Source organism: Harpia harpyja, chromosome 4, assembly GCF_026419915.1.
Source record: "Harpia harpyja isolate bHarHar1 chromosome 4, bHarHar1 primary haplotype, whole genome shotgun sequence".
Classification (NCBI taxonomy): Eukaryota; Metazoa; Chordata; class Aves; order Accipitriformes; family Accipitridae; genus Harpia; species Harpia harpyja.
In genome coordinates this window covers 3,204,558-3,231,793 of record NC_068943.1, presented here as the reverse complement: position 1 = coordinate 3,231,793, position 27,236 = coordinate 3,204,558, and the positions used below count along the sequence as shown (strand labels likewise).

General features: G+C 45.3%; 1 protein-coding gene across 3 annotated transcripts in view; it reads right to left on the bottom strand.

The window, feature by feature from the left end:
* FGF14 (fibroblast growth factor 14) overlaps positions 1–26,633 on the bottom strand; it is a 416,306-nt gene extending 389,673 nt beyond the window's left edge. For 2 of the 3 annotated variants that reach the window (XM_052785894.1, XM_052785897.1), the window contains exon 1: positions 25,951–26,633. In XM_052785894.1, the coding sequence (XP_052641854.1) occupies positions 25,951–26,158 (208 nt within the window). In that variant the 5' untranslated portion in view covers positions 26,159–26,633. The remainder of the gene's footprint in view (positions 1–25,950) is intronic. The other variant, XM_052785899.1, reaches the window with a different exon arrangement.
* Positions 26,634–27,236: the final 603 nt, after the last annotated feature.

Below are 27,236 nucleotides of genomic sequence, written 5' to 3'. Positions count from 1 at the left end.
ATTTGGTATTTATGCAAAGCATAAACACAGGAGGCCTCACACCGTGCACAGCAGCAAAGACGTCAGCCTAACATTTCTCTGAGTTGTTTACCAGCTAGCTCTCACTCCTACGTATTTGCAGACTGCTAAAAATGACAACTTTTCTTCATTTCAGCTGACTCCTGTTGGCTGTCTACCATGGTTTGAAATTTCCAGTCTGACCACTGAACCAAGTGGGAGCCTGTAATGAGACAAGTGAGTCAGTGAAGGTCTGTTTCCCAGCCGCCGTTCGGCACAAACCAAACCACCTGTATTGCCCAAATCTCTGTACGGACTTATTTTCCTGGGTTGGCTTGGATATCCGTTCACCAGAGCTCACTACAGGTAATAATACTGCCCAAGATTTACTATTGTCTTGAAATAAACAAGAGCATATGCAAGAATATAAAAGAAAATGAACTATACCATATGTCTCCTAAATGCAATAAACTTGTGCATAGAACAGACCAATACCTAGAAGGAGTAATTAGGTATTTTGTCAAAAATCCAAATAAATAAGGCATCAAATTAATAAAGGCATAGCTACCTCTTCAGCACTTAAATATCACAGTAATGGAGAAATACTCTAAAATGCTTTATTGCCTCCTGTTTCCTTTCAATTTGCAAATTTCCTCAAATTATATAGGTGTGTGTATATACATATATATACACACACACATAGCATTGTCAACCTCACAAGATTATAACCCACAAGCAAAACCAAACACAGCCACGATGCTGAATAAAGCAGTCTTATCTTGGCTTTAGCCATTCTTTGGAAGGGGTCACCTCTTTTTGTTTTGGAGTGTTTTGGGAAAACCTTCCATAGAGACCTCCACATTTCTGCTTCTGTGAAAAGGTGGGGGTACTTTCCCCAGCTCCTTCCTCCATGTGCTGCTGCTCGTGCCCCTCCACAGCCGTGGACAAGCCCCCACCCTTTTTCCTTCGTGAACTTTACCACAGGGCACTGCTCCTGCCCAGTTTCCCATCTTTTCTAGAAATGCTGCTTTCCTTTTTCTCCACACATTGTGCCCAATTCGAGGACCAGATGACCAGCTCTCTTACCTCCTACCCTGTGGATATTATTTCCACACTGTTCTTACCCCTTTCCTCACCTCACCTTTTCCCCCCCGGGATCTGATTACATGCAAATGGGGGTAAGATGGGGAAATACACAGATTCTGGGCATCTGCTACATATTCTCCTTTGCTTCTCTCTCTCCCACATCACCCTAAGTAAAGGGAGAGTGGGTAAGGACATGCAGCAGGCTTCTTGGTTTGCCCCACAGGTTGACAGCAGAAACCGGTGCAGGCTGTGCAACAGCTGCCTCAGCTGGAAGCATCCTGCACCCCAGTCCGAAGCCATCTTCCACCCTCCCTCTCTGGCAGCCAGCCCACCCTCTGCAGCCAGCACTGAAGCAGAACTGCTGAGCTGTCAGCAACTTCTCACAAGAGGCCAATTTTTACACCGCATAATTGTAGCAAAAAAAAAAAAAAAAAAAAAAATTCATGACAGTTGGCAACCCATGTTAAATTTGCATGCATATCTGATTAGCTGCGTCTTTAGAATACACAGTCTTACAAAATATTGCAAAATTATTCATTTTAATTTTTTAAAAGCCTGGATTGAATTCTGTCAAAATATAAAGCCTGTTTTCTTCTTCCTTCCCTCCCTCCAAGTGAGTATAATCCAATTTTCCTTTGAAACTGTAACATTTTATTTCACATTGCTTGGGAGTTATGAACAAAAAGAGAAAAACAGTAATAGGAATGAAAAAGGAATTTGCCAGCTTCATCTTTATTTAAGCAGCCAGAGAATGAAATAGGACACTTTCCTACAGTTATTCCTCTTCTTCCACCCACTTCCCCAGAAAATATCTAGAAGAGAAGGCTCCAAACTGGTTAATCAAAGCTTATGGAGGTCAGTCTCAGGGGCAGTTTTATATATCATCTCCTACATGCCCTTAGCCTCAGAGTTCAAACTACTGAGATCACCGTACAGGAAAGGAGCCAGGACATCACACACCGAGGTGCTGACGGGAGACCTGCTCTGGCTCACCTAGACAGCTGGTGTTAGAAGGCCAAAAACATAGTTACTATCCAGGCCCGAGTGTAAAAGTTGTAGTGCACCAGCAACAGACAAGATTTTCATCAGTTTGCCAGACTGACTGGGACATATTTTCTGAGACTGGAAACCAGGGTGTTGCAGGAAGACTCAGGCAGGAGGGTTTGGGGTCACATTTTCTGACCCTGCGGAAGAATTTGGTTCTGAGGTGCTGCTCTTTCACCTTTGCTTGCGAAGGTCTGGATGACAAATGCTGCATTTCAGGCTCTGGCCAGGGCTGCCGAACATCCATTTCACCTGGCAGTCTCAGCTCGCAGCCAGGCCTCTTGCATCCAGTGGAGCTGCCTGGGAAGGCGGCAGCTAACACCCTTGGCATTGCTCATCATGTCATATGGGACCACCCCAACCCATCCCGTCTCCCCAGTGTATTTAGGAAGTCAAAGTAAGGGAGAACAAACACTTTCATCCCAAGAGGAAGGACCCAGTCTTATTTATCCGCCAAGCTACTGCGTGGGACAATCCCCTTCAAACCTACCCCCACCTCAAACCTGACTCAAAAATTTCTTCCCAGTCAAGCCGGAGTAAGCCCCCTTGAGCCACCTTCCCAATCGCTGGGTCCTCACAACAGCCAGAAGCTTCCAGCAAGACACAACCACCTGCCTTCATCCCACCTTCACCCCACCTTCCTCAGTGCCTTCCCACGGCTCAATGAGCAAACCCTCCAGCACATGTCCAGAAAGGTTATGGTTACGTGCAAATAGCAATCAATATACAAACTGGCATGACCACTGGTATTATATGCCACACAAACAAAAAATGAAAGTCTGTAATAAACACAAAACAAACTATGTACATCTGTGTGCATGAGCTAAAACTAAAACCTCTCCTTTCCCTTCTCCTGTGGTTTCAAAGGTATACATTCTTTATGCCATAAATATGCATTATGTAAACTGCCAGTCAATACTATGAGAAAAGCTGTATCAGACTGGTTACATTTTCTTTACAATATTACAGGCAGCATTTTGAATGTTGTATTTTGCTCAGTGTGAATGTCTGAGGACTGAAGCTACTTTCTCAAAACAATATTTAAAAAATTTTTAGACCTCATTTCAAGGCTTCCATACAATGTCCTGGGTGTGTTTGTATAGCACTTTCTGAAAAGAACAAGAATGCAAAACCCAGGCTTCTGTTCAGAAAGCGCACAAAGGAAAATGTTGCAGTGGCTGCACTGATTTTGCTTCAGCACTTTGATACATAGGTGCTTATGTACGTTTGACAGAAATAAGCCTTCCATAAAGACTTCCTATTAGGGGGTTACAAAGCCCAAAGTAATAAACCATTCCCAGTGTCACAAATAAAATCCATCCGCTTCTGTGGTGAAACACCACCTTTCATTTTTCATTATCCTCTTATAGCTTTAAATAATGTGCTCACCATAGTTAATTTTCTTTGTGGCAAAACTTTATGCTCTAGTTCATAAAAATAGAGCATAAAGTTTTGCCACAAAGAAAATACTTAGTCGGTGCCTGGTCATACTGACATATAAGCGAGAAAGCAAGAAACAATAAAAAAAAAGAAAATCTGGGAACAAATAAATTATGAATCCTGCATACTTTTGTCAGTTCCCAAACAGTAGCTGTCAACTCAAACAGCAACTGCAACCGTTTCTCTTGTCGAAGCCCACAGAGTCTCTGCAGTTACCCGGGTGGCAGTCCTCAACCCTGAAAGGTGTCTGGACAATGAACTCCTGGTAAGGAACCGGCACGTACGTTAACGACTTTCTGCACATGGAGGGGACACCTCCTCCTCTTCCCAGTTAGGCTCACACCAGTAACGAGATGGCGTGAGGTACCTGGCATCAGTTTGCGTTCATCGGGGTTTTTTAGCTCCAGACGAGCACCAGTTTCAGACGGGTCTAGACAGCTTTGGTTGGAGCCACTTGGACGTCTCTGCATTGTACTCTTCAGCACGCCATGTAATGGGAAACATTATTCACTTGGGCACGGTGCAGCCCAAGTACACACAGATAGCTTGATTTCTAATCACACCTGAGCTAATAAGTCCTCCTGAGATTTATTAGCGTCAGCTTGAGCTGTCTGGAAACGTCTTGCTCATATTTAAAAAAACCCTCAGTCATTCTTCTGAAAAGGTCTAGTGCATCTGTGAAGCAGAGCAGACGTCTGTAAAAGCACCACAGAAAACCTCAGACTGTGTTTTTATAATAGACTTACTAGAATTTAGCAGCTAAAGTCTCTGGTTGTGCTGTGCACGCTTCGGGCCAGGATTCTGATCGGTGAGCAGGAAGGATTTTCTCTCCGCTGGCTCCTAACACCTTTCTGAAGCTGCCTGGGAGGTACTCCCTCCGGTGCTCCCGCAGTGCTCAGGCAAGGCTCAGTGCTCAGGCAGTGAAGACAAAGAATAAAAACCAATAGGCAATCAAGTAATTAAAGCCCAAGTCTATCATAATTAATACATATAATGGAGATCATTTAAGGAGAAAGTTAACTGCTCTACCAACTGGAGGTTGTTTTATACCCAGGCTTCTTATTCCTTCCTGGTACAATGGCCTACAAACGAAGGGCTTTAATCCTACTGTAGTAAAAGCATTACAGCTTTCTGAAGTCAATTAGACCTAACATTTGAATGCTTGATTTTGCAGCTCCTTTTAATGAATTTTAATTGATTTGTTTGTTTTTAATAATGTATTGACAAATATTGTCAAGCAGCAACAAAACCAAGTTGAAAACAAGCACTGTGACTACATGCACCAGGTTTAACTGCCTCACATCCCTGGGAGCTATTTACTTTTTTTCAGATATCTGGATACCAGGGTTTGAAGGCTAGTGAGCAAAGAATGGTTTTATGGTTAAGGCATTGAAAAATAAGACTGTGTTCTTAGAAAGAGTATTATACAAAAATGTTAAGTCATTATGCTTCTCTAGTCCTCCCTTCCCTATCTCTAAATAGCGGTTAGTAAGACTCCCTTAGCCCATAGACATTTTTGAAGTCCTAATTAACATCTGCAGAATAATTTATGATCGTGGATGGATACAACTACTCTAAAGCAACTAATTTTTATTGGCTATCTTTTCAATAGTGCATCTGAAAAAAAATGCACGTCGCAAACTGGAATTTCTATCTACCGTATAGAAAGCAAAGGAATACAGAGCTCCTGGTTGCGCCCTGTTCTCTCAGAGCCTTCAGCACACTACTGAGTGAACGGATTTAAATGGACTTGATTTTGAAGGAAAAAAAATAAAAGTAAAACTACCATGCATCTGATAGTTTCCATAGCACTAATTATTCGTTGCACTCTTTCCCCCCAAAAACAACCAAAATGCTTGCCATTACCAATGAAACCAGCCAAAAACTTTTACCCATTTCTCCTTAAAATCACTACAGTTGCAAAATATTCTGGAGCACTTTTCGTTACTTCTATTCATACAGAAAAAAAGGTAATGCACTTGTTTCAGTTACTATGTGGCTAGTCCTTCCAGGAAGAAAGTGCTGTTGTGACAGAAGCAAATCTCCACAGCATCACTGATGTGAAAGAAACCCTTTCAGTTTTCATCAGCTGAGACACTGTTCTATGGTGAGAGGCTTGGCTAATTTTTCTCCTGAGGCTGTTGGTATCTTGCTGTAGATACAGTAGCTTTAACATAGGAGAAATGTCTACATTGTCCCCACATCAGATAGAGAAATGCTTACGGCTCCTGGGCAATTTTCTTTCACGTGTTCATAGAGGGAAGGTTGCGGTCAGAGGAACTGGGGCATGACTTCTTTTCTTTGTTCTCCCTCTACCATCTCAGCCCCCTGGGGTCAATGCTGAGCAGCGTTTCTAACCTGAACCAGGAGACTAGAAAGCTGGTCAAGGCATGCATGTCTGCAGTGAAGATGTTTATTTACATCATACGCCCATGCATTAGCTTCACGCCATAGCCATAGTCAAGGAACTGGTCTAGAAATACTAGAAAAAGGAGTGATCTCAATACTGCAACAAGCAGGGGGTGGTTCTTTGTTCCCCCACCATGTCGATTGCTGAAGTCGCCCTCACTCAAGCATAAACAGCCGAAAATACATCCCGGTCTTTCTGCCTGCATTGCATGTGCTGTGTTCAAGTCATCCGGATATCAACCACATCCAGCTCTGAACAGACGCTCAAAGTGCAGTAGAACAGGTAATACTGCTTCCACTTGTGTAAATATTGTATGTTAGCAACTCTGTGAGTCACAGCTCAAATTCTGAGATGAAAGATGCTAAAAGCCCTCGCCGTTCATCTGCCTGCTTATACCTACAAGTAGTAGCCATTAGAAGTCACTATTTGTCAAAGATTTGAAATAAGACCCTGTAACTTGTTATTTTAATTTCTGCAACATATGACAGTAGCATACCCTCTCAACTGATCACAGGAAATGAGGAAAACAGGAGACTTTAATTGCAGTTTAAGTAAAACTACCCGTTACAGCATAGGGACAAATGAGCAAGGAGCAGGAAGCACCTAACACCACTTTGAAAAAATATTACAAACAACTGAGGCAGAGTTGTCAATTTTAATTGCTATCTACATTAAAGCAGAGTACTGCCTTTGCGGTTGTGTCTTACACGTCATTGGGAATCCAGGAATGAGGTGCCTTTTTAACCAGCAGAATCGCACTGCTCCATGTGCCATCAGAGACGGATTTGTTGTAACTGGAAGAAATGGGATATTACTGTACATCCTGCAGCCCACGGGTCTGCCTCTAGCCTTCTGGCTACTGCAGAAAGAGCAGAGACATGGCTCTTCCCACCTTGTCAAGAATCAACTGCCTCTAGGCACAGAATAGAAGAAATAAGTTTGTGCCAGCCACTCTGCAGGGAAACAAGGGAGAGAAAGAGTGAAGTACTGCCTTGTCCTTGGTATGCCAAGTGCAGAACCAAGTATGATCTCGCCCTTACCATATGAATAAAACCACTTAAATGACTGCACATTGTTGTATGGGATATCTGGCACGGTCAGCACATATTTTCAGTGCTTTTTTTCATGACCATGGCAATACCATGCAGATAAAGCAGAGGTACTCTATACTAAAATCCTACCCTTTGCCACTGTCCAGTGAGATGTTGAATTTGGACAAGAAGCAGTAAGTACTGTGGGGTTTTGGGATGAAGAACAGCGACCATCCAAAATTCTATTATTTGAACTGTATGATGACATTATTCTTAATCATTTTTTTGTCCCTGAAAAGGTATTTCAAGCAAGACAGGTTTCCAGCCTTGGTTCTAAAAGCGAAGATGTATATGACCACGACTTCAGTGCCTCCACTCCTGTAGCTACCATGACCTATTTAGTTAATAAGAGAGAACAAGCCACTGATAAGACAAATGAAGCATTACCTTCCTTTTGCCTCTGGAACATTTTCGAAGACTGATGAAGACTAACAAATTTACTTAGGATCAAGGTTAGCTAGAGTAAACAGTGAGTAATTACTGCCTTTTAAAAGACATTGTTAAGATACAAATATGTTCCTTATTTCCTACTTAAGAATTTTCATATTTATATATGTAAAATCATCTTAGGCTAAAATAGTAATAAATAAAACAAATTAAATAGAATTCACTTTTCATCTATTTTCATGCTGCTTATTAAATGTGAACACTTTTCTTAGTTTGGGCAATAAACACCCTAAAATCTTTAATTTTATTTCTTAACTCGTTTGCTCTCTATTTGACATGCATATGTTTGCTGCCTCCACTAACAAGGTCCTGTATATGGCTGTATTTTATTATTTAATTATTTCTTGCATTAGGCCACTGGACCACTCCCTAACTGGGTCTGTTAGAAAAAACTATACAGCATTTAGTGCCAGTTTATGAAGAGATAATCCCTAACAAGTCAGTACAGTTTCATTTATTTACACAAGTGACAGCTTTGGCCCAGCAATCTCAGTGATTCTTGTATCTTCTCAGACTTGCATGTAGGCAGTATTTACCTGTTGTATTTATTACACAGTATGTGAATGAAAAATGTCAGTCCAGACATGAATTTGTGAATTGTAGGAATTGTCATCTTTGCATATACAATGATTGAGTTCTTCACTAAACCTATCAAAATGCTGGAAGGCGTTGGTAAAACTATATAGTTGGGAAAGGCTGGTTAAGAAACTGAATGTTCATATTACCCCTAAAAACCAAACAGGCCAGTTGCACCTTCCATTTTACATTGTTGCTAACCAGATAGATCCCATTTATTAAATAAGCATAGGGAAATTTTCTCTCCAACACTCATCCAAGCCAAGGGCAGTGCTCCCCCTTACTGGGGAGACCTTTGGGCTGGAGTTGAGTGCTCCAAACAAAAAGGGGGTTTTTTGTAACACAACTGATATTCCAAGACATGACAACCAAACCATGAGCCCGATCCCATCATTAACATTACACTCTACTTCTAAGAACATTTTGTGATCTGTTAACAGCAGACTGGGAATTTGTATAAAGTGTATTAACCCATTTATCTCCCAGATTATCAGTAGACCTTTTAAACTAAAAACTGCCTGCAAAGAACCAAAATCTAATAGAACTAGCATCCACTGAAAAATCCTTCATGCTTCTTTGTACATGCCAAACTATGAGATAGCAGGGCAGTAATACCAAAATTGACCTGTAAGTGTTCTTTCAGGTCCTTGTACATCCATCATAAATATGACTATTTGTCTCCTGTTTAGACATTATCTTCTTAAATCCTCATTACAGTATTGCCAAAAATGGAGCAAAGTCAAGTGGACACAGCTGAAATGTCTGCTGCATGATGAAGAAGAATCAAAATAAAGGTCATTTTGTAAGTATTAACAGACTCATGAGCCTGGAAGAGCAGGAAGGGAGAGGAGTACACAGTGAATACTATCTGTATAGTACATGGAAGTGCAGGAAGGCTCTCTATAATAAAATTAAAACTACCTTTTCTTTTTCACCTTCTGTAGAAGAGAAGAACTTTTAGCAATAAGACCCCCAAATTTTGATATCTCAGCCACAAAACCCGAAGCTCATTTGCAGGACATCTGGGTACCAGTGGATTTACTGGCTTTGTTCATTCCTCCTCTACTCCACTCAGGCAAATCCCTCTGCACACAGGCTGGATGCCACAGTGAGCAGAGCTTGTGCTTTCTCTAGAGAAATTTCAGAAGCCTTTTCCCTTCCCATCTGTTATTCAAATCCACCCTAATTTGTTCCGAGCAGAGCTTGTTCTCCGAAGGGCAGTATTTGCCCCACAGCACCATAAACTCAAAATTCAGAATCTCTTCATTCCTAAAGCAGAAGTTTCTTCTGTTATGGAACAGCTTTGCCGTGCTGAACCTCATCATCAGGTGGCAGGGTCACGCGCTGCGCTCCAAGGGTGATGGCCATTGTCACTATGGCATTAAAAGCAGGCACCGGACACTTCCCCTCATCCCTGAAGGGAACTGTAGGAGAAAGACCATGAGATCTTTTACAGAGCACAGCAAAGGTGTCCTAGCTCTCAGGCTTTTAAAAAATCCGTCAGGATTTAAAATGCATGGAACCATACAGTGCTGCCGAGGCCCCGCACCGCAGCGAAGGATGTGAACTGAGAGGAGCTTTGTATTGGACCCACAGAAGTGGGGAGAGTGGTGAGAAAGCCTCGCTCCAAATCCCATCCCCAGGTAGAAAAATTTCCCCGCGGGGTGCTGCAAAGCAGGATTTTCACTCGAACAAATTTATCTGAAAGGAAGATGGGGAGAGAGAGCTGAAGGAGGAAGGAGGGGAATAAGCAGATGGACTGTAGTGGAAGCCATGGCACTGGCAAAAGTAATTGTCCCATGCCCGTGTCCTCTGTGGGCTAAGAGGAAATACAGGTTAAAAAGCTCTGTAACAGGATAATCTCTAATTAGGTAACTATGCATCTAGGGGCAAGAGCTGTCCACCCAGTCATCAGCCATGGAATATTATAACAGAAATGGTGTCTTTTAACAAGGCTATTACAGGAAATGTAGGAGCAACAGCTAATTTATGACCTTGAAAATAGTGTCGTAACAGTTGCCCAGTTATGAATAAAACAGAAAAAAGAAGAAGGTGTTGTGGTTTAACCCCAGCCAGCAACTAAACACCATGCAGCTGCTCACTCACTCCCCCCCCACCCAGTGGGATGGGGGAGAAAATCGGGAAGAGAAGCAAAACCCGTGGGTTGAGATAAGAACGGTTTAATAGAACAGAAAAGAAGAAACTAATTATGATAATGATAACACTAATAAAATGACAACAGCAATAATGAAAGGATTGGAATGTACAAATGATGCGCAGTGCAATTGCTCACCACCCGCCGATCGACACCCAGCCAGTCCCCGAGTGGCGATTCCCCGCCCCCACTTCCCCGTTCCTATACTGGATGGGACGTCACATGGTATGGAATACACCGTTGGCCAGTTTGGGTCAGGTGCCCTGGCTGTGTCCTGTGCCAACTTCTTGTGCCCCTCCAGCTTTCTCGCTGGCTGGGCATGAGAAGCTGAAAAATCCTTGACATTAGTCTAAACACTACTGAGCAACAACTGAAAACATCAGTGTTATCAACATTCTTCACATACTGAACTCAAAACATAGCACCGTACCAGCTACTAGGAAGACAGTTAACTCTATCCCAGCTGAAACCAGGACAGAAGGGAATGCCAATGCACACTGATGTAAAATGAGCTTGCAAAAATATCTGAGCAAAAAAGCTTCAGCTCCATCCTTTCGGTATGAAAGCATTGGGTGTGATGAAAGATCTGGCTCCTATTGAAGCGCAGGTATGACTTGAGCATGACTCCAGACACACCTACTTATTAGCACTAAGACAATTGTTAATGTAGAACTGCTCACCACTAATTTAAACAAATTGCATATAATTGGTTCCTATAAACCCTCCAGAAAACACTGCTTCACTACCTCGGCCGCCTGACTGCCTCTGTGTATTCTCAGTTCAAAAGGCTTAGGCACTCACAGAGGGTACCATGAACACCGGGTTTAGTATCACAGAGCTTCTTGGCTTAACTGCCCTCCTAAGTCAAACAGCACTGAACTTAAAGCAAGAATTTTTACATTTTGTTTTGGTGATGGACCTTTACTTCATAATTAGTTGAGTGTACTGTGGTCCACTGGGCAGCATGTTACATACTGGCCATCCCGCCAGTGCTCTTTCGGAAGCTTTATAAACTCACCATTACATCTAACTGTAAAAGAATTCATATTTTTAGCACTATTTTTGAAAAGTACTGCTAATATCTACCGATGCCACATATTTCTACACTAGCCAGATCTTTCTATACTGGATTTAAAAAAAAAAAAAATCAAAAAAAAAAGATAGTATTCTGTCAGGGACTTAGGATACTGTTGTTGTACATCCCCCTCAGGGAGAAAAGATGAGTGCCATGTATCAGGGGCAAGGAGACTACCAGCTGACCCGCTTACTAATTTGTATACTGCAATGTTTGCAGTTTGAACTTTCATTCTCTAATACTCCTTTTTTTAAAAGTATTTTTCAAAAGGATTAGAAATTCCTGCCAACTCAGCCTTTCATTTTACAAATTTGCTTCGAGGTACTTCATTGAAGACACATCGAGACTTCGGAAATCTATTTGTGTAACCTCCAGTTTGTTCTGGTTTCCGCTGTTGCCTGTACCTAATAGAGCAATGAACAAAACCAAGAACTTTGAGATTCTGAGAAAAAGCTCAAATTTCTTTAGAGGGAAAACCTGAGAGGACTGTGTCCACACGGGGAGAAATTGTTGTTCTGTCTCAACCATTCATTTGCTGCTTGTTCTATTTGGTTTCTGTAGACCTAGATTAGTTTCATTATACGTTAATGCCCTTGAATGCAAACTGGGGAAGACATGCTTGTTCTGCAAATTAGTCACTGTAAGTTAAAACAGACAAGAAGCAGACTGAGGCTGATGCTGTAAGAGTTATTCAAGTAACAGTAGATTAAGCACAGAACCATTTAATCTGTACAAGAAAATTATTGTCTTCCACAGAAACAGGGGCCTCTCCTTACAGAGACCAAGGAGTGGTGGATTAGCAAGAAAGGATTTAAATTTAGCTAGATTTTAAAAACCCAAAGCAGTGTGCAAGGCCAAAACAACCTCTCCCTTTTCCTCTGAGGGCAAAGATCCCTTCCATCACAAGAATGGTCCCACGCTCTGGCCATGGAGAGCATGCTCCCTTTATCCTCCTGTAAAACCCTTCTTTGGAGGTCTTTGATGACCTAATCTGACAATGGAGCACCGCAGCGTAAAGCCAAGAGCAAGGAACTTTCAGAAGAAGTATTAAAACTGGTGCTTTCAGGTAGCATGCCAAAAAGAAAGACACTGTAAATGAGGAGACACCAAAAAACTTCATTTCCCCAGCCTGGAAGGGGAAATGAAGAAAAGATATTTTCACTCTTGGAAAGAACCTCAATGCAGTTCATCTGGCCCAAACTGGCTTCATCGCCATGCCATGTGAAAGGTCCTAGACAGGTTACATTAATGTGCTACTAACTGAAGAAACAGTTTCCAAGGTACCTAATAAATTGAGAAGTATTTATACTAAAGTCTTTTACTCCTCTGTTGCTAAAAAGACTTTACTGGCTTAGAAGATTTGACTCAGCTTCCAAATTTACAGAGCAGTTGTTAGAGTGGTTTCAGAAATCCCAGCTCTTTGTAACAAGCCCTTCGTAACAAGCCCACATGCTGAACACAGCTCCCCACTGTGCTTTGTTTTAAGGCAACACGAAACTATGTCCCATCATCAGAGCTTTTCACAACTGGCTTTATCGTAGGCAATGAAAAAATAAAAATCTTTGTGTTAAATGCAACACCATTCTTAGTCCAGATTAAGTAATGATACTTGGGTTTCCTAAGATTTTTAATTTGTAAAGGAACAGTTACCTTAAGGGGTTTTGGGGGGATTAATGAAAAGAGGAGAATCCACTGCTTAAATTCAACCTTTTCATATTTATCATTAAATGCAAGAGTAAACATACCCTTTGCATCCTCAGAGAAAAGAATCAAGAGATTCCAAGTGCTATAAACTGATTTTCTCTAAAACTATTTTTAAAAAAAAACAATAAACAAAAACCAAACCAAAACAAAAAATAAAACAAAACCCCAAACTGCTTTGTGATTTCTGATTTTCATTAATATAGGCAAAATACACACCAATATACTGGAGCATACTGCCACACTATAAGCCAGACCCTTTTAATTCACAGACCATGACCAGATTTAGCCTGCCAAAATACTGAAAGCATCGATAATCAGTGAAAGTGTTTCTTTACTTGTGCTCCTCACAACTACATAAGGGAAGAGAGGGACTGGTGGTCATGTGGGGAGAAATATGTACCCTTTAATTAAAGGAAGGTCAAGAAGCACATGCAGCAGCAGCTCAGGTCTGCGTCCATATAGCTCGGCAAATAGAAGATGGGCATGCAATAAAACAACGGGTTACCCAGATGACCAACAGTGTTGACCAGTTTCGTTGCACATGCTCGCACAAGTGAAGGGGCGATCCCTTGTAAGGTCAGTGAGGAGGAAAGCAAGTACAAGTCAGTGAAGTGGAAGAAAAAGGTTTTATTTACAGAGGAAACCTCCTGTCCTTCAGCTCTTCCTTACCCTGGAGCTGCATCTTCTTCTTGTCAGAGAGAGGAGAAAGGGGAAATCTGTTACTTTCCCCAGCAAGACTGAGCCTCCCTTCCTGTCCAGTTCGCCCTCCTCAGAAATTCATTCTGATTCATTCCTTGCAGACTCAGGTCTCTGCTGCTCAGCTGCCAGACTTACTTACCCCGAAGTGGGATACTCTGGTCTCCTTCCTCCACCTGCATTTCACAGGGTTAACCAAGAGCCCATGGGAAGCCCCATTCTAGGTGGTCCTTCCTCAAGAGGATGAAGCTGGGATTCATCCCTTCTACTGAAGCCCTAATATCCCCTTTGCCTGGCTGGGATGGGATCATACGCTGTTATTAGTCCACGTGCGTTCCCACACTGAGGCGGCGGGCACAAGCAAATCACCCGACAAGCAGAGCTTGCCCTAACTTTCCTTAGTGGAGGTGAAAGGGGTTTTCTGATCCTCTTTGGCTGTGCTCATACTGCTAAATAAAAGAAGTGCTGCACCGCTGGTCACCCACACTTGTTCCTTAAGTCCCAGGCGGTTTTGGACCACTTCAGCTAGCTCCCTCCGAGCCAAATCTGCTCGGGAGGGTGGTAACTGCAAGTAATGTGGACATGAGCCAGCCAGAGCCACTTGGACTTGGATCAATCCCCAGCCCTTTTTAATTAAGCAATATAAATTCAGTCTTGGGTTCCTGAACAACTAGGAGGAGTTTAAGGTGGGGGAAGGATATCAGTGCCAAACTGAAGGTGGACAGTTCTTACTCACAATTCTTACTTGCCATCTGTTAATGAGAAGAAGAGACTGGCTCTGCCTTTGAAGTTACTTTAAGATCTCCAGTAGAAGCTTCTTGATGTAGATTTATGGTGATCTACTGGGTCTGAATGGCACCTAACATTCTTGGCTTATTTGACTGTGGACTTAATAAGCTATTGGAAGAAAAAGGCAAATTAATATTGAACCTATCCTGCCCTCCTTCACAGTGCCTAATGCTTGGAAGCGTGCAGAAATGCCTTTGAAACCTCCTGACAGAGACAAAAGCTATTTAAATGCTTCCAGTGTTGGATACCTCTGTAGTTCAGACCGCCCAGTGCACGGTGTCTGATACAAAGACATACAAAGCTGAAGATCCATAGAAGCACATTCACTGCATTTTAAAAGTTGTGCCGTAAATCGGTTTGGGGAGAGGGGAAGTAATACATTTCCTCTCACCAGCAGTTACTGTGGCAACTACACCGACTGTTTCAGCTTAGCTTGAGGGCCACCCTCGTGAGTTGACTCGCGTGCCATCTCTCCTGCAGACGAGCCTGCAGGTGTTAGCCCAGGCAGCTGGAGCCCACGTAGGACTCCACATGCCCACACAGGTCCAAACCGGGGAGGGCTGCCAGGCTTGAGACCGTCGGCGCGACAGCAGGCGGGCAGGCAGGAGGCACCGGACACTCAGGCTAAGGTCACCCTGGGGGCCACTTCTTCGGAGCTGTGCAGTGACAGCTGGTAGACTCATGAGCGTGTGGGAGCACCTTCATTTATAAAAGCCAAGCAACATTTACAAGGATATCTCACCTTTAGTGAGATAGCTATAAATGGAACAAATTGAGAGAAGCTAGACTCTCAAATGTAACTCTCTTAGATGTCCTTGGGAAAGAAACACTTCTAGAAATAGATGTTTTCCATGAAAATGCCCTTAAATTTCAGATCTATTTGCTCTTCGATTGATAAGTAGCTTAAACAATTTCTAAATTCTGCTTGCCTGCAGGACTCTCTATCACTAACCTGTCTAAATGACTACAGATTCCTTTAATCCCTTTATTATTTACTTTATAATTTCTTTTGTCATTCTGGTTTTTCATCTCCCTCTGAGAATAAGTGGGAGAGAGAGCATCCCACACTATTCATGTATCATCCACACAGCACTCGAAAAAAATCTCACCTAATGTACTAACACCGCATTCTGACTTACTTTTGTTCGAACTTCATCAAGTTCCACCCCCAAATTCTTAACCTATATATATGACTACAAGGGCTTAGTACTTCTCCTTTCCTCATCTTCCATCTTAAATCTATTAGCAGGTATTCTTTTTGACAGCCAACTTCGACCGCAGTCATTCCAGCTAGCCACTGAAAGCCAAGGAAAATGGGCCTCAGCAAACGCAACGAACCTTCATGTTGCTGTCTCTCCTGATATTTTATTGAAAGATTTTAACTTAGCCTGCACAACTTACAGCTTACTTCTGCTTTGGTTATAAGGTCCTAAACTGCTGCCGCCTCCGCTTTCATCCTGATGGCAGCTGGCACAACTAGAGTTAAATCATTCTCACCCAGCATCTAAGAGGCCATGAAACTAAGTAGCCCTACAGTTAAACTGCTGTGATATTTACCTGCATATCCTTAGGTTCAATTGGTTTTTTCTCATTGTGTTTAAAGACTTTTTTTTTTTAATTAAGAGCACCATATTTATTTAGTTATCTTGACGAACCCCTTAGATTGTGTTTTCCTCAATGGTGTATGGCAATGGTCAAAATCAACATGCGTGACGTTGAAGTGCTAAGAAAGCCAGTGTCTTCTAAGATACACTTTCACTGAAAACTTTCAATGAGGAGAGAAGATCTTCTGTGGCCCACAGATCACAGGACTCATCTCCACTTCATGTCAGTAATACCCCAGATACATCATCTCTTATAAACTGCAGAGACGAACTGAAATGAGGAAAGACACTAGAACACCAAGTCACAGTGGCCCCATTCCCACTACCTTGGAGCACATTCCTTCTACCATGAGTAAACTCACTGATTTTAACCAGCTATGTATTACCTAGGAAACTACAACAGCTTTTTTTTTTTTTTCTCTGACACTTTTACAACTTCACAAACATTATCAGGGCTTAAAGTCCAGTTCGAAAACAAACTAAAGGCTCCTTCAAAACATGTGGGTCTTCATTACACGCTACATAATGATGTATTTGCTGTAAAACAATCCCATACTGCCTTTAGGTGCCCTGTTCCATGGAAGAGTCCATGCTACAAGTTTCAAAGGTCAGAGAATTCATCTCTGACATGTTTCAAAACTTTGTGCAAGCAGGCAGAGCTCAACACTTCGCAACACAGGTTTTAATAACACATACAGTCACCGGTTTTGCCACAAATGTCCCCGGTCAGCAGGAACCCTAGAGCATTTTGCACTGAAGCGGCATGTTATAATCCCTTCATATGGTCATGTCTCAAAACTAGACTATCAGAAGTGAAGTGAATGAAAGGTGAACAAGGTGAGTCAAAGGAGAGCAAGATCCAGACTGCAAGTTTGCTCTGTCTGTACCCTGCTGAAGGTATGGACATACGGGGCATGCCTTGCATCCGCACGGGTTTCGCAGTTCTCTGGGAACTCTGCAGCGGGGTATCACGGCCACAAGCTTCAAGGAGACACGTAGCACCCATGTGAGCAGGCAAAGCCAGGACCTGGAAGCGATTCCCTACCAGGTCAAGTAAGAATTGCTCAGCAATATCATCCAGAAAACTTCCCTGGAAGCTGAGTCGTCCTGCTTTAACAGCAGAATCCCACATTTTATCCTAAGCAAGTAATATTCCTCAAACAAGCCTCAAAACAAATGAAAGGGATAACATTCTGAATCCTCTTGCTGATTTTACTGTCTTTTCCTAATCAATCACAGTTACTTTACTGCCTCTGCATTTATGTACTTCTGCTACTGTTCTGCTACTGTAAATTAGCAGAAAAAGGGAAACCAATCACTCATACAGCTCATGCCAAATAAAACAAAGGAGAGTCCCTCAGCCTACCCTTCATCCATCATAAATACCTATTACATCAGTAATAACCTCTACAGTCATTCTGCTCACTGCCACTAGCTAATTATTCAAAGTGGTGGTGAGAACTTAAAAATATCTGAAAGAAATATAATTAAGGGCTAATTTTCCTCAGAGACCCTAACCCAAAGTAAAAAGGTGAGATGCCTGCACAAGCAGCAGATGGAAGAACTGCAAGAGATGTGAGAGGCTATAATGGAGGCGACAGTGTTTGGGATGGGTCACGGTCATATTCGCGGAGATAAAACAGGTCTGAGTAAAGCCAGGAGACTAGCAAATGTGGGTACTGAAAGCCTGTATAACCCTTTTTTTTTTTTTTTTGAGGCAGAAAGTCTCCTTCACATGGGGACAAACACAAAAAAAAGATTTATACCGGCAAGGGGCTAGGAGGAAATCTCTCAGGGGCACAAGGCTTTACAATTTTAATCCACCTGTGAATGCTATTTTAAAACATGGATTTTAGTGAAAGCTGAAAGAGTCCAAGCCACAAAATTGCACCTGGGTTTTAGACATCCTGAAGTTAATTCACATCTGAGATGTTGGGTTGATCTCCTGGTGGGATAATCTGCCTAAATCACATTTAGGTTCGGTTTCTCAGGGACCATTAGCAGTCTGGGTTCGACTTGCAATTTCTAGTTGCAAGAAAATCAGAACCATAAAGTGTTTTTTCATATCATAAGCACTATGAATTAATAAGCACTATTATTAATTTAATCCTTATTGATATTCCCGATAGGATACTCTATTTTATAAGATACTACTATACTAATGATTGAACTGATTTTTTTAAGCATTTCCCTACTCTATAACTTTTACACACCTTTTTCTATATTTTCCACTATGTTTTGCACTGGTAGTTCCTGTTCATCTCATTCAATGTCAATAAATGTACCTATACCAGCAATGAGTGGTATGTGTAGAAACTACTGGGCAATAGCAGTGCTCCATAATGCACTTCTCTAATGAGAAGCGTGAACTGGGAACTGTTTAATCTGGACGTTTTGTTTAAATGTAGCAGGACATACTTAGAAATACACTTACTGAAAGAGTAACAAGTCGGGCAAACTTGTCTTCTTTAAATTAACATTTTCGGCTCAAACCTCATTAAAGGGCAATGAAATTCCTGTATATTTCCTTTGCCAGCATTGGTGAGAACCAAGAGATTTATATGTAAACAGAAGTCTTTGCTTTTATATGCAAGCTCTCTCTCTCCTGTTCAAACCATTCAACACTGGTACAAAATTCTAGTTTTCAGTCACGCTAGAGCTTAATTCTTTAAAAGCTTGTTCAAGGGAGCAATATCCCACTTCTTCCCTCAAGAGAAAGGACTTTGTGAAAACATGCCCTTTGCAGGAGATACTTCCTTACCCCATAGGCCTAGAAAATCCATAGGAATGAACTCCTTTTAGCTGGACGAAAGCAGAGCCTGCAAAGGGATGTGTCGGCTGCTGCCTCTCCTTTGTGCTCCAAAGCCGGAGCCACCCTACATCCTCAGCAAAGACAAGTTATACTGTGCAGGGACTCAGAAAACAGAAATGCCGAGTACTTTCTGACAGTCCAAGGAAGGAGAAGGCACCATGAAGGAAGTGCTCTTCACCTCATAGATGAGGTACTCACCCCTGAAAATCTTCCCGTCATCGGTAATCACAAACGCGGAGCCGGAGTAGCAGCGTTAGCCTCTGTTTTTCAACAGGAGAAGAACCAAGGAGCTCCCACTGAGAGCGCAAACCCCTCCACACCCTTTCCGCACAGCACGCGGTTACGTGGAGCTCGCTGCCATGCAAAGTTTTTGATGCCCAAAATAGAAATGCTGCTGGACGAGCTAAGGTGTACCGCTCCTTCAGAAGCTACTACATGCACTGGCCTGAATAAAAGCTCTGATTTCAGACAGTCTAGTGACAGATGAAAACTGAGAGGATAGATTAGGGGAAGGATCAAACCTAGATTTGCCCTGTGTCTTATATTCTTCTTACACCACCTAACGCCCAGAGCTGAAGACAGAACATGTGCAAGAGCTAAGGCGCATGTCCCGCACATTCTGTATCCTCACTATGTTCTTATCTTTCCAAATGACAAAGCTGTGTGAAAAAAACACGGATGACACGATGAATTTTCAGAGAACAGCGAAGTCTGTTCCCCTATCAGCTCAGTGAAACACAAACCTTTCTGGAACCTCTTAAAACAAATTTTTCATAGAGGATTACAGCTTATTTGTATCACTGCCTGAGAGCAAAAGCCAAAACAATTCCAATGGAATTAAAATGTTTAACCTTGGTTCAATTCTACTGCCTGATGGGACAAGGTTAATTTTAGTGCCACAAAACGATTAAGCCAAGTAATTTTCAAGATACTACCTTCAGCGTGCAAATGTTAAACTTGTTCAGTGCAATTCCTCATGCTGTTTCCAGTTAAAAGTAAAATAAGCAGGTGTCAGAGTAAAAACACAAAAACCAGAAATTGAAATTACACCATCAATTTCTGCCAGCAGCTGTGTCATTTATTGTCATCTGACCCACACAACTGTCCAATATTAACTCTCAAACTATTAAAATGCTGCTTATGTTCAACATAGTATGTTACCTAAACTAGTGCACTGAATTTAACTGCAGAAGGTGTTATTGTTCTGAATTGCGCATTGAATTTAACTGCAGAAGGTGTTATTGTTCTGACTTGTGCATTGAATTTTACTACTGATACTATTACTCTGCCTTCTCAATGCTGTCTCATCAGCAACTATTTACTTTCCTTGCTACTACTTAATGTGAGTGCTTCTAACAGAGTATGCTACAGGCACACAAGACCAGCGTTCCATTTATCCATTAAAAGCCTTTCACTTAATGATTTTTGAGGTTTTGCCCTCAAAAAGATCCTCTTCAAAGTCAGCGTGCTCCTGATTTGAATAACAACTTTGTTAGTTATTCACACGCTATTTACCTTTGCTGAAGAGTATATTAAAAAGAATACGTCACTTACTTACATTTTCCTCGCTGTGAGTTCAGTCCATCATGGTGCCAAAGACCATCAGTTCCCTTTGCAGTTACAATTTTCAGTACTTCTGAGTGGCTCAGAACCTCTAAGGATCCACTTCGAGAACACGATAAATAATCTTTTCAATAGCCAGTCTGAAGATGAATATACTCCTTTGAGCACGTTATCACATGGTCTCCAATAAAAAGATTTTCTTCCTAGTAGCTTCGTTTGTTCTGACAGTAGAAACACACTCTATGCAAGAAGCGGTCTCTTTCTGAACTAAACATGGCCCTGGTCCTGCAAAGTTTCTTTCCAGGTACACTGTTTTTCTACTGCATACGGTCTTTCTGTACAGGGGCAAGTAGCTCTCAGGTACATTAATTGTACATCAAGCCTTGTGCTACACCACAGCAATTTTTTTTCCCAGCAGAGACTGCAAAATTTTAAGATCATTCAGTGTTTTGTTACTCAGTAAGTTGTTGAGTAAATCAGTAATTTGTCTTTGAAAAACTATCATTCACTGAAATGCAAAAGGCAAACAAAAGGACCAACAGCACACTTGGGCAATGTTCAGACATTGCCTGTGATTTTCAACAAGCAGGAAAGCAAGGCATAGGGAAGTAACAGCGCGTCCAAAAGCACAAAAGCCATCTGCAACAGAACTAGGTATAGAAACAAATCACTGCTCCCCAAGTAACAACAAGGTCATCCTCGACTGAATGCAGCCTGCTCCAGCAGGACTCGGTGCTCACAGGCGCAATCAGCAAACGTCTGTAAACACTCAGCAGAGCTTAATTTGCACACCACTTCATTTATCCAACCATGTTCTAGCCTCGCAGCGTTTCTTCCTACGTGTTGAGTGATTATCCAAAAACTTCAGTAGTCACCCCACCAACTACAAAATACCGCCCCAGAGTCAGTGTAATGCCCCGCTTTCTATTGCTTCAGTTTTATGAAGTCCTCTCGAAAAACTGGTTTCCAGTTTCAAACAACTCTCTCCTCTCCAGATTGTATTTTTCCAGGCATTTTACATGGACAGAAAATCTTTGCAAAGGGACAAATTCTGAATGTCTAAATCACTCCTTATCTAAATTCGAAGTCAATAGGAGTTTTAGCTCAAAATTGATATACTTAACATAATCGAAGCAGGTAAGTAGAATAAACTTTGCACTCAAATGAAAACTGCATACACATAAATATTTAAACCAATGATATCTGTAAATACATTTTTCATATTTTCCCTACACCTAAGTCATCCTTTGTGTATTTGAATTCATTTATAAATGGCCTATCATCAGCAGACATTGAATTAGGTGCAAGCATTTTATCACAGTAGGGAGATGCATGAGCAGGCATAAATTTCACCCCTTAACAAGTAGAGTATGCAATTTAATTTGATCAAGAATAATTAAATTTGTATAAATTCAGGAAACATATTCCACAGAGGATAAAACTTCAGTAGGTGAGGTACATGTAAATAGGCATTTTTACATCTGAGGGAGAGAAACACACCACGGCTTGATTAACAGTACAGGAATTACGGTATTGAGGCAGTCAGAGCTGCTACGTGGAAGAAACTTCAAGGACTCGATCCTGCAGCTCTTCCTGAGGCAAAATACCCTTCGTCTTTTGGTGGGAGGTTTGTTTTCTATGAGTAAGGAAGGCAGCGGTGGGGGGGGGGGGGGCGGTGCAATTTACTTAGAATTCAGATAAAGACACACACACACACACAATCTATCTATTTTATGGGCAGGACCCAGGCTTCTGCTTCAAACAGATCCAGTCTCACACAGCTGTGCTTAGAAACTTTTTCAAAATGATAAGCGACCATGAAAGAACAGTCTGACTATTTTACGGAGAAGGCGTTTAACAAGGGACTGTGCAGAGATCCCAGTTCAGCCCCAACCTGCATTTCAGATGCTCTTCTTTTTAACTAGGCTTTGTGTTTGAGATGGATATGGGATTAATACTAACAGAAACCAAATTCCTCTGTCAGCAACGTATTTATAGTAGTGCCAATTTCCATCTACTCTCCTGTCAACATCCCTGACTGAGCTGGAGAGATGCCTCTCCTTGGAGGTAAATGGAGAGGAAACCTGATCCATCCTCTGTCTGCTGGGTTGCCACCAGGACTGAAATGTGATAGCAATTTCTGCCACGGGGGCATCTAGTACTCCAGCCGACTAGCTCCTCTCCCATGGGCACCCTGACAGCTGTCATTTGGTAAAAAATTCTACTTGCTTGCTGGATTTGCTTCAAAAAACACCCAGAGATATTCTCCTTCCCCGTCTCCCCTCAAGCCCCAAATCCTCCCCATGACTTAACCATTCCCTGACTGAACGTACCCAGTTTAGAGCCTGGGGTGGGGGGAAGCCACCGGGATGGCATCTTATCATTACAATCCCTGGCTCAGTCCTTATGGTTTTGAGCAACTTTTCACTCTTTGTGAGAAAAAGCCTCTTTCGTCTCACACTTCGTGAAGTCCTCTCTGTGTGTATGATAAGCTGGAAAGGCAGAGTTAGATGGAAATAATTACAAAGGCAAGTGAGGGCCAGGGAACCTGACACATTGCAATTATTTTCATGCCAGACAGAACGCTGCAGATACGTGGGGCTTCATTCCTTTTTGTACTATCCAAGTCAGGAAAACTCCAAATAAAATTGAATCGGTGCAATGAAAGCCACACTTATCGATTCTCAAAGTTCTTCTCCTTATTTCCTGAAGAAATGTAAAGAGGTAAATAATTGTAGCCATCAAAGGCAGCTCCTCTTCCTGGGATATCAAATTTGAAACAAAGGGGGGTTCAGCCAGCTGCTTTTCTATGACGGGTAAACCAAAGCCTCCGGACAAAGCAACCCTGCCAGAGACCTGCACACACCCCACTGGCCCCCCCATCCCTCCTTGCCCCGCTCACCCCTCACTCTGGAGCTCTGCCTGGGGCCGGTAAACCCGGGGGGGGACAGCTGGGGTCCCCGGGCGATGGCAGGGGAGCCCCGGGAGGAGGAGGAGGAGGTCACCGGACAGAAGGGAGGGCTGCAGCCAGCGGTGGAGACGAAACGCAAAGCGGAGAACATCTGGAAACGAGCCACCCGGTCCCGTGTCTGGAAAAAGGCCAGCTGATGAAAGGGCCAAAAAAAAAAAAAAAAAAAAAAAAGAAAAGGCAGCAGGCCGAAAACGGCTAAATAAACTGTCATTACAGCCAGCGTTACCTGCCTAACCTGCTCCATTTTCCGCACGGGTGGCTCGGCGGCAGCCGCTCGATCGTGCGGTGCCTTTGGAGACCAAAAAGCCCAATCGCTCCTGAAAAGTTTGGCGGGCAAAGAGGGGGGGCCGGGGCCGGGGCGGGGGGGGGGGGGGTAGCGGAGCCCGCTCTCCCGCCGGCTACCCCGGCCTCGACGGAGACGATCTGCCCCCGGAGCAACAGCGCCTGCGACCCAGCTACCGGTTAATGGGGATAATTAGCCTCCCCCAGAGAGTCACCCGCAGTTTTAACGCTCCCGGGAACGGGATGTCAGGAGAGGGGCATGCGGCCGGGCTGGGGCTCGGCGTCCCGGTTCCTCCGCCCGGGATCACCCTCCCCGCCGGGTTTCTGCCCTCCCCAAGTCCGCTCCCCCCCCCCCCCCCAAGTATGCAAACTGAAAGGTCTAGAAACCACCACTCCCCACCACCCCCCCAAGCCGGAGCATCTCTCGCCCCTTGCCCGCCCCGGGGCGGTAAGGGGACACACACACACGACACACGGCTTGGAAGTTTGCCCCCCCCCCCCCCGCCCCCGGCCGGGGGAGGCGGCTCGCTGCAGAGCCGATGGGCGAGGGAAGGAAAAGGCACTTTGCGGGGGGGGGGCTGAGCGCAGCCTCCGGCGGGGCATTTCGGGCTCTTTGGTATGCTGAGAAGCGGCTGCTCTCTGCTGCAGCGGCAGCGGCGGGGGGGAAAGGGGAGAGACGAGCTGGCAAACGGGAGCTGGGGGGGGGGGGGGAGAGAAAAAAATCCGCCGAGGTGCCCACCTCCACACTCAGAGCCGGGCAAAGCAGGAGCCGGCAGCCCGGCTTGCCGGGGCGGAGGAGAGGGGTGCGGGCTGCCAGGTCCGCTGCTTGTTGATGTTGGGGTGTCAGAGAGGGAAGGAGAGCCTATGATCTACTACACTGCAGTGCCAGCGTCAGGAGCCTCCTGCTCGGGAGCTGCCACTGCAGGGCAGCCGGCCGACACACGCACACACACACACACACACACGGCATCATCCCTCCTCCCCTCGTAGCCCGGGCTCCAGCGGCTCTTCTCGCCTCCCCAGGCACGCAAGTGCTTGCAGACAACCGGCCGACCGGGGTGTGTTGGGGGGGGGGGGGGGGGGGTTGGGGAGCGAGAACGGCGGCGGGAGGGGGACCAGAGCCCGGTGTGAGGGGGCGGGGAGGGCCGGTCTTTCCCCTGAAAAGCTCCCGGCTGCCGAGCATCCCTTCTCGCCCACCTTGCTGGCCAAGCCGCCGGCTTGACCCGCACGGCCGCCCCGAGCAAAAGGGATGCAACAGCAGCAGCGTGACCCCCAACCTCCACCCCCCCACCCCCCCCCCCGGGACCGGGCGGCCCCGAGCACCTGCATTTGCATTCCTTATGTAATGTACTGCAAGTTTCCCCCCTCGGAGCCGGGCTGAACCGAAGCGCATGATCCTGGCTGCCAGGCAGACGTGGAGGCGGCAGGCAGAGACACCGGCCTGTGCGGAGAGGGGGTCAGCCCGGCACGGAGAGCCGGGGGAGAGCCGCAGCCCCCCCGGCGGGGCCGCTTGGCACAGCCGGCCGAGTTGCCGTCGGGGCAGAAGCCCCAAAAAAGTGTCCACCCCCTTTCCTCAATCCCCTCCGCCTTCCCGGCCTAGAGTCCCGGAGGAGGGCTGGGGGGGGGGGGGGGGAGATAAGGGGGAGCCCCCAGGCCGGGGGGGGGCGGGGGGTGTCGGGCTTTTTGACTTGAGAAAGCCGAGCGAGGCAGGTGGGTGGGTGACATATTGCAAGCTAATCAGAAAGTGCTGTGCAGGACCTGAGCCCCGGCACACTCACCCACCGCAGGCACCCAGCACGGGAGATCCGGGCTCCTCTTCCCAAAACTGGCTGGGGGTGTGCACGGGGGGGGGGGGGGGGCTCGCATGGGGGACAGGAGCAGGCGGGGCGGGGGGGTCTCTACCGGCATCCCCTCAAAAAGGGTAGCGATATAAAAGTTTCCTCCTTGGAAACAGCGGATGGAAACTAGGAAATGCAGGCTGGGCTGGGGTCGCCTTTGATTATTTTTTTTTTATCTTTTCCGTGGTGACAGTGGCCGAAGCTAATCCGAACCGCTCCTTGCTTATTCATACACGTATGCACATGCATGTCCGTGCCGGCCTCGTTCTATTTCCCCCTTCTCCCCTCAGCAGGATTGCAGATCTACCTCGGCGAGCAACAAGACAGGGTAGCATAAAAGAAAAACAACGCGGTGCAATGGATTGCTTACCAGTTTGGTTCTTGTTTTTCTTAAGACTCTTGCCACAAAGACACTGCAGCATATGCGATCCTTTGCTGAAAATGTTCCAAAGAAACCACATTGATTTGGGCGAAAAGCAATCCAGCAGCTTATACACCCTGAGAAAGAAGAGATCCTTGTGGTTGCATAATAATAAATTGAGACCAGTTCTCCTGAAGAGGGGCACCAGTTTTATCATAGAAAAACCGATTATATTCCGATCTTCTCCCAGTTTTTTCTCCTCACGTGGTGTATTTCTCTGAGACTTTTCAACGGATGCTTTTTTTTCAGCCAGGCTGAACGGTTATTCCCCCCTAGATCAACATCGGATTATAACCAAAAGCGTGGAGCGCAAAACGAAAGAAATCCCTTTTTGTTTGTTTTTTTTTTTGTTCCAGCCCGAAGCCAAACGAAAAGTAAGGTAGCGAAATCCCAGCCGAGGCCAAAACCTCACCAGAGACACCGGCAAAACGCGGCAGGCAGATCCCCAGAGAGAAAACCATAGCCTGGCACTTGACTGCTAGGAGGATGGGTGGATCCGCAGAACAAAAGCCACGGCAGGATCCATCCTACTGAACGACTGCCATTGTGCAGCCCCGCGGCGGGAGAGCGCACCCACCCACCGAGCCAACCCGCCGCCGAAGCCCGCCGTGAGGCGCAGAGGACCCGCCGCCGCCCGCAGCCCCCGCTCCGCCGCCGCCGCCGCCGCCCGCCCTCACCCTCGCGGGCCGCTCGCCTCAGGGAGGCGGCAGCAGCAACCCACCCGCCCCCCCCCCCCCGCGCTCCCGCTTCCCGCGCTCCCGCTTCCCGCTCTCTCCGCTCCGCAGCCTCGGCGCCCAGGCGCCGGAATGGGGAAGGAGCGGGAGGGGGGGGGGGGGGGGGGGGAGAGGAGGAGCCGCCCAAAGCCCGCCGGCCCCGATCGCCCGCCGTCACGTAGCCACGTGCGGGCCGGACCCGACCGGATCAGACCGGACCCGCCCGCGCCGGCTGCTCCCGAGAGGGAGACCTCGCTGGGAGCCCTGAGAGGCGGCACACCCCCCCCCCCCACCCACCCAAGGCCGGCTTTCGACCCCGCGTGTCTCGGCCCCGGCTGAGGCGAAGCGCCGTCCGCTTCGTCGTCGGGCCGGGCCGTCCCCGACGCCGAAACGAGCCCGCCACGCGGGTGCGGCGTGGCCGACTCGACCCGGTCAAGTCCCACCCCGGGGAGCGCTGCCCTGCCACGGCCGCAGCAGTCGCAGCCGTGCGTGGCGCTGGAAGAGCTGGAAGCTGATGGCCGT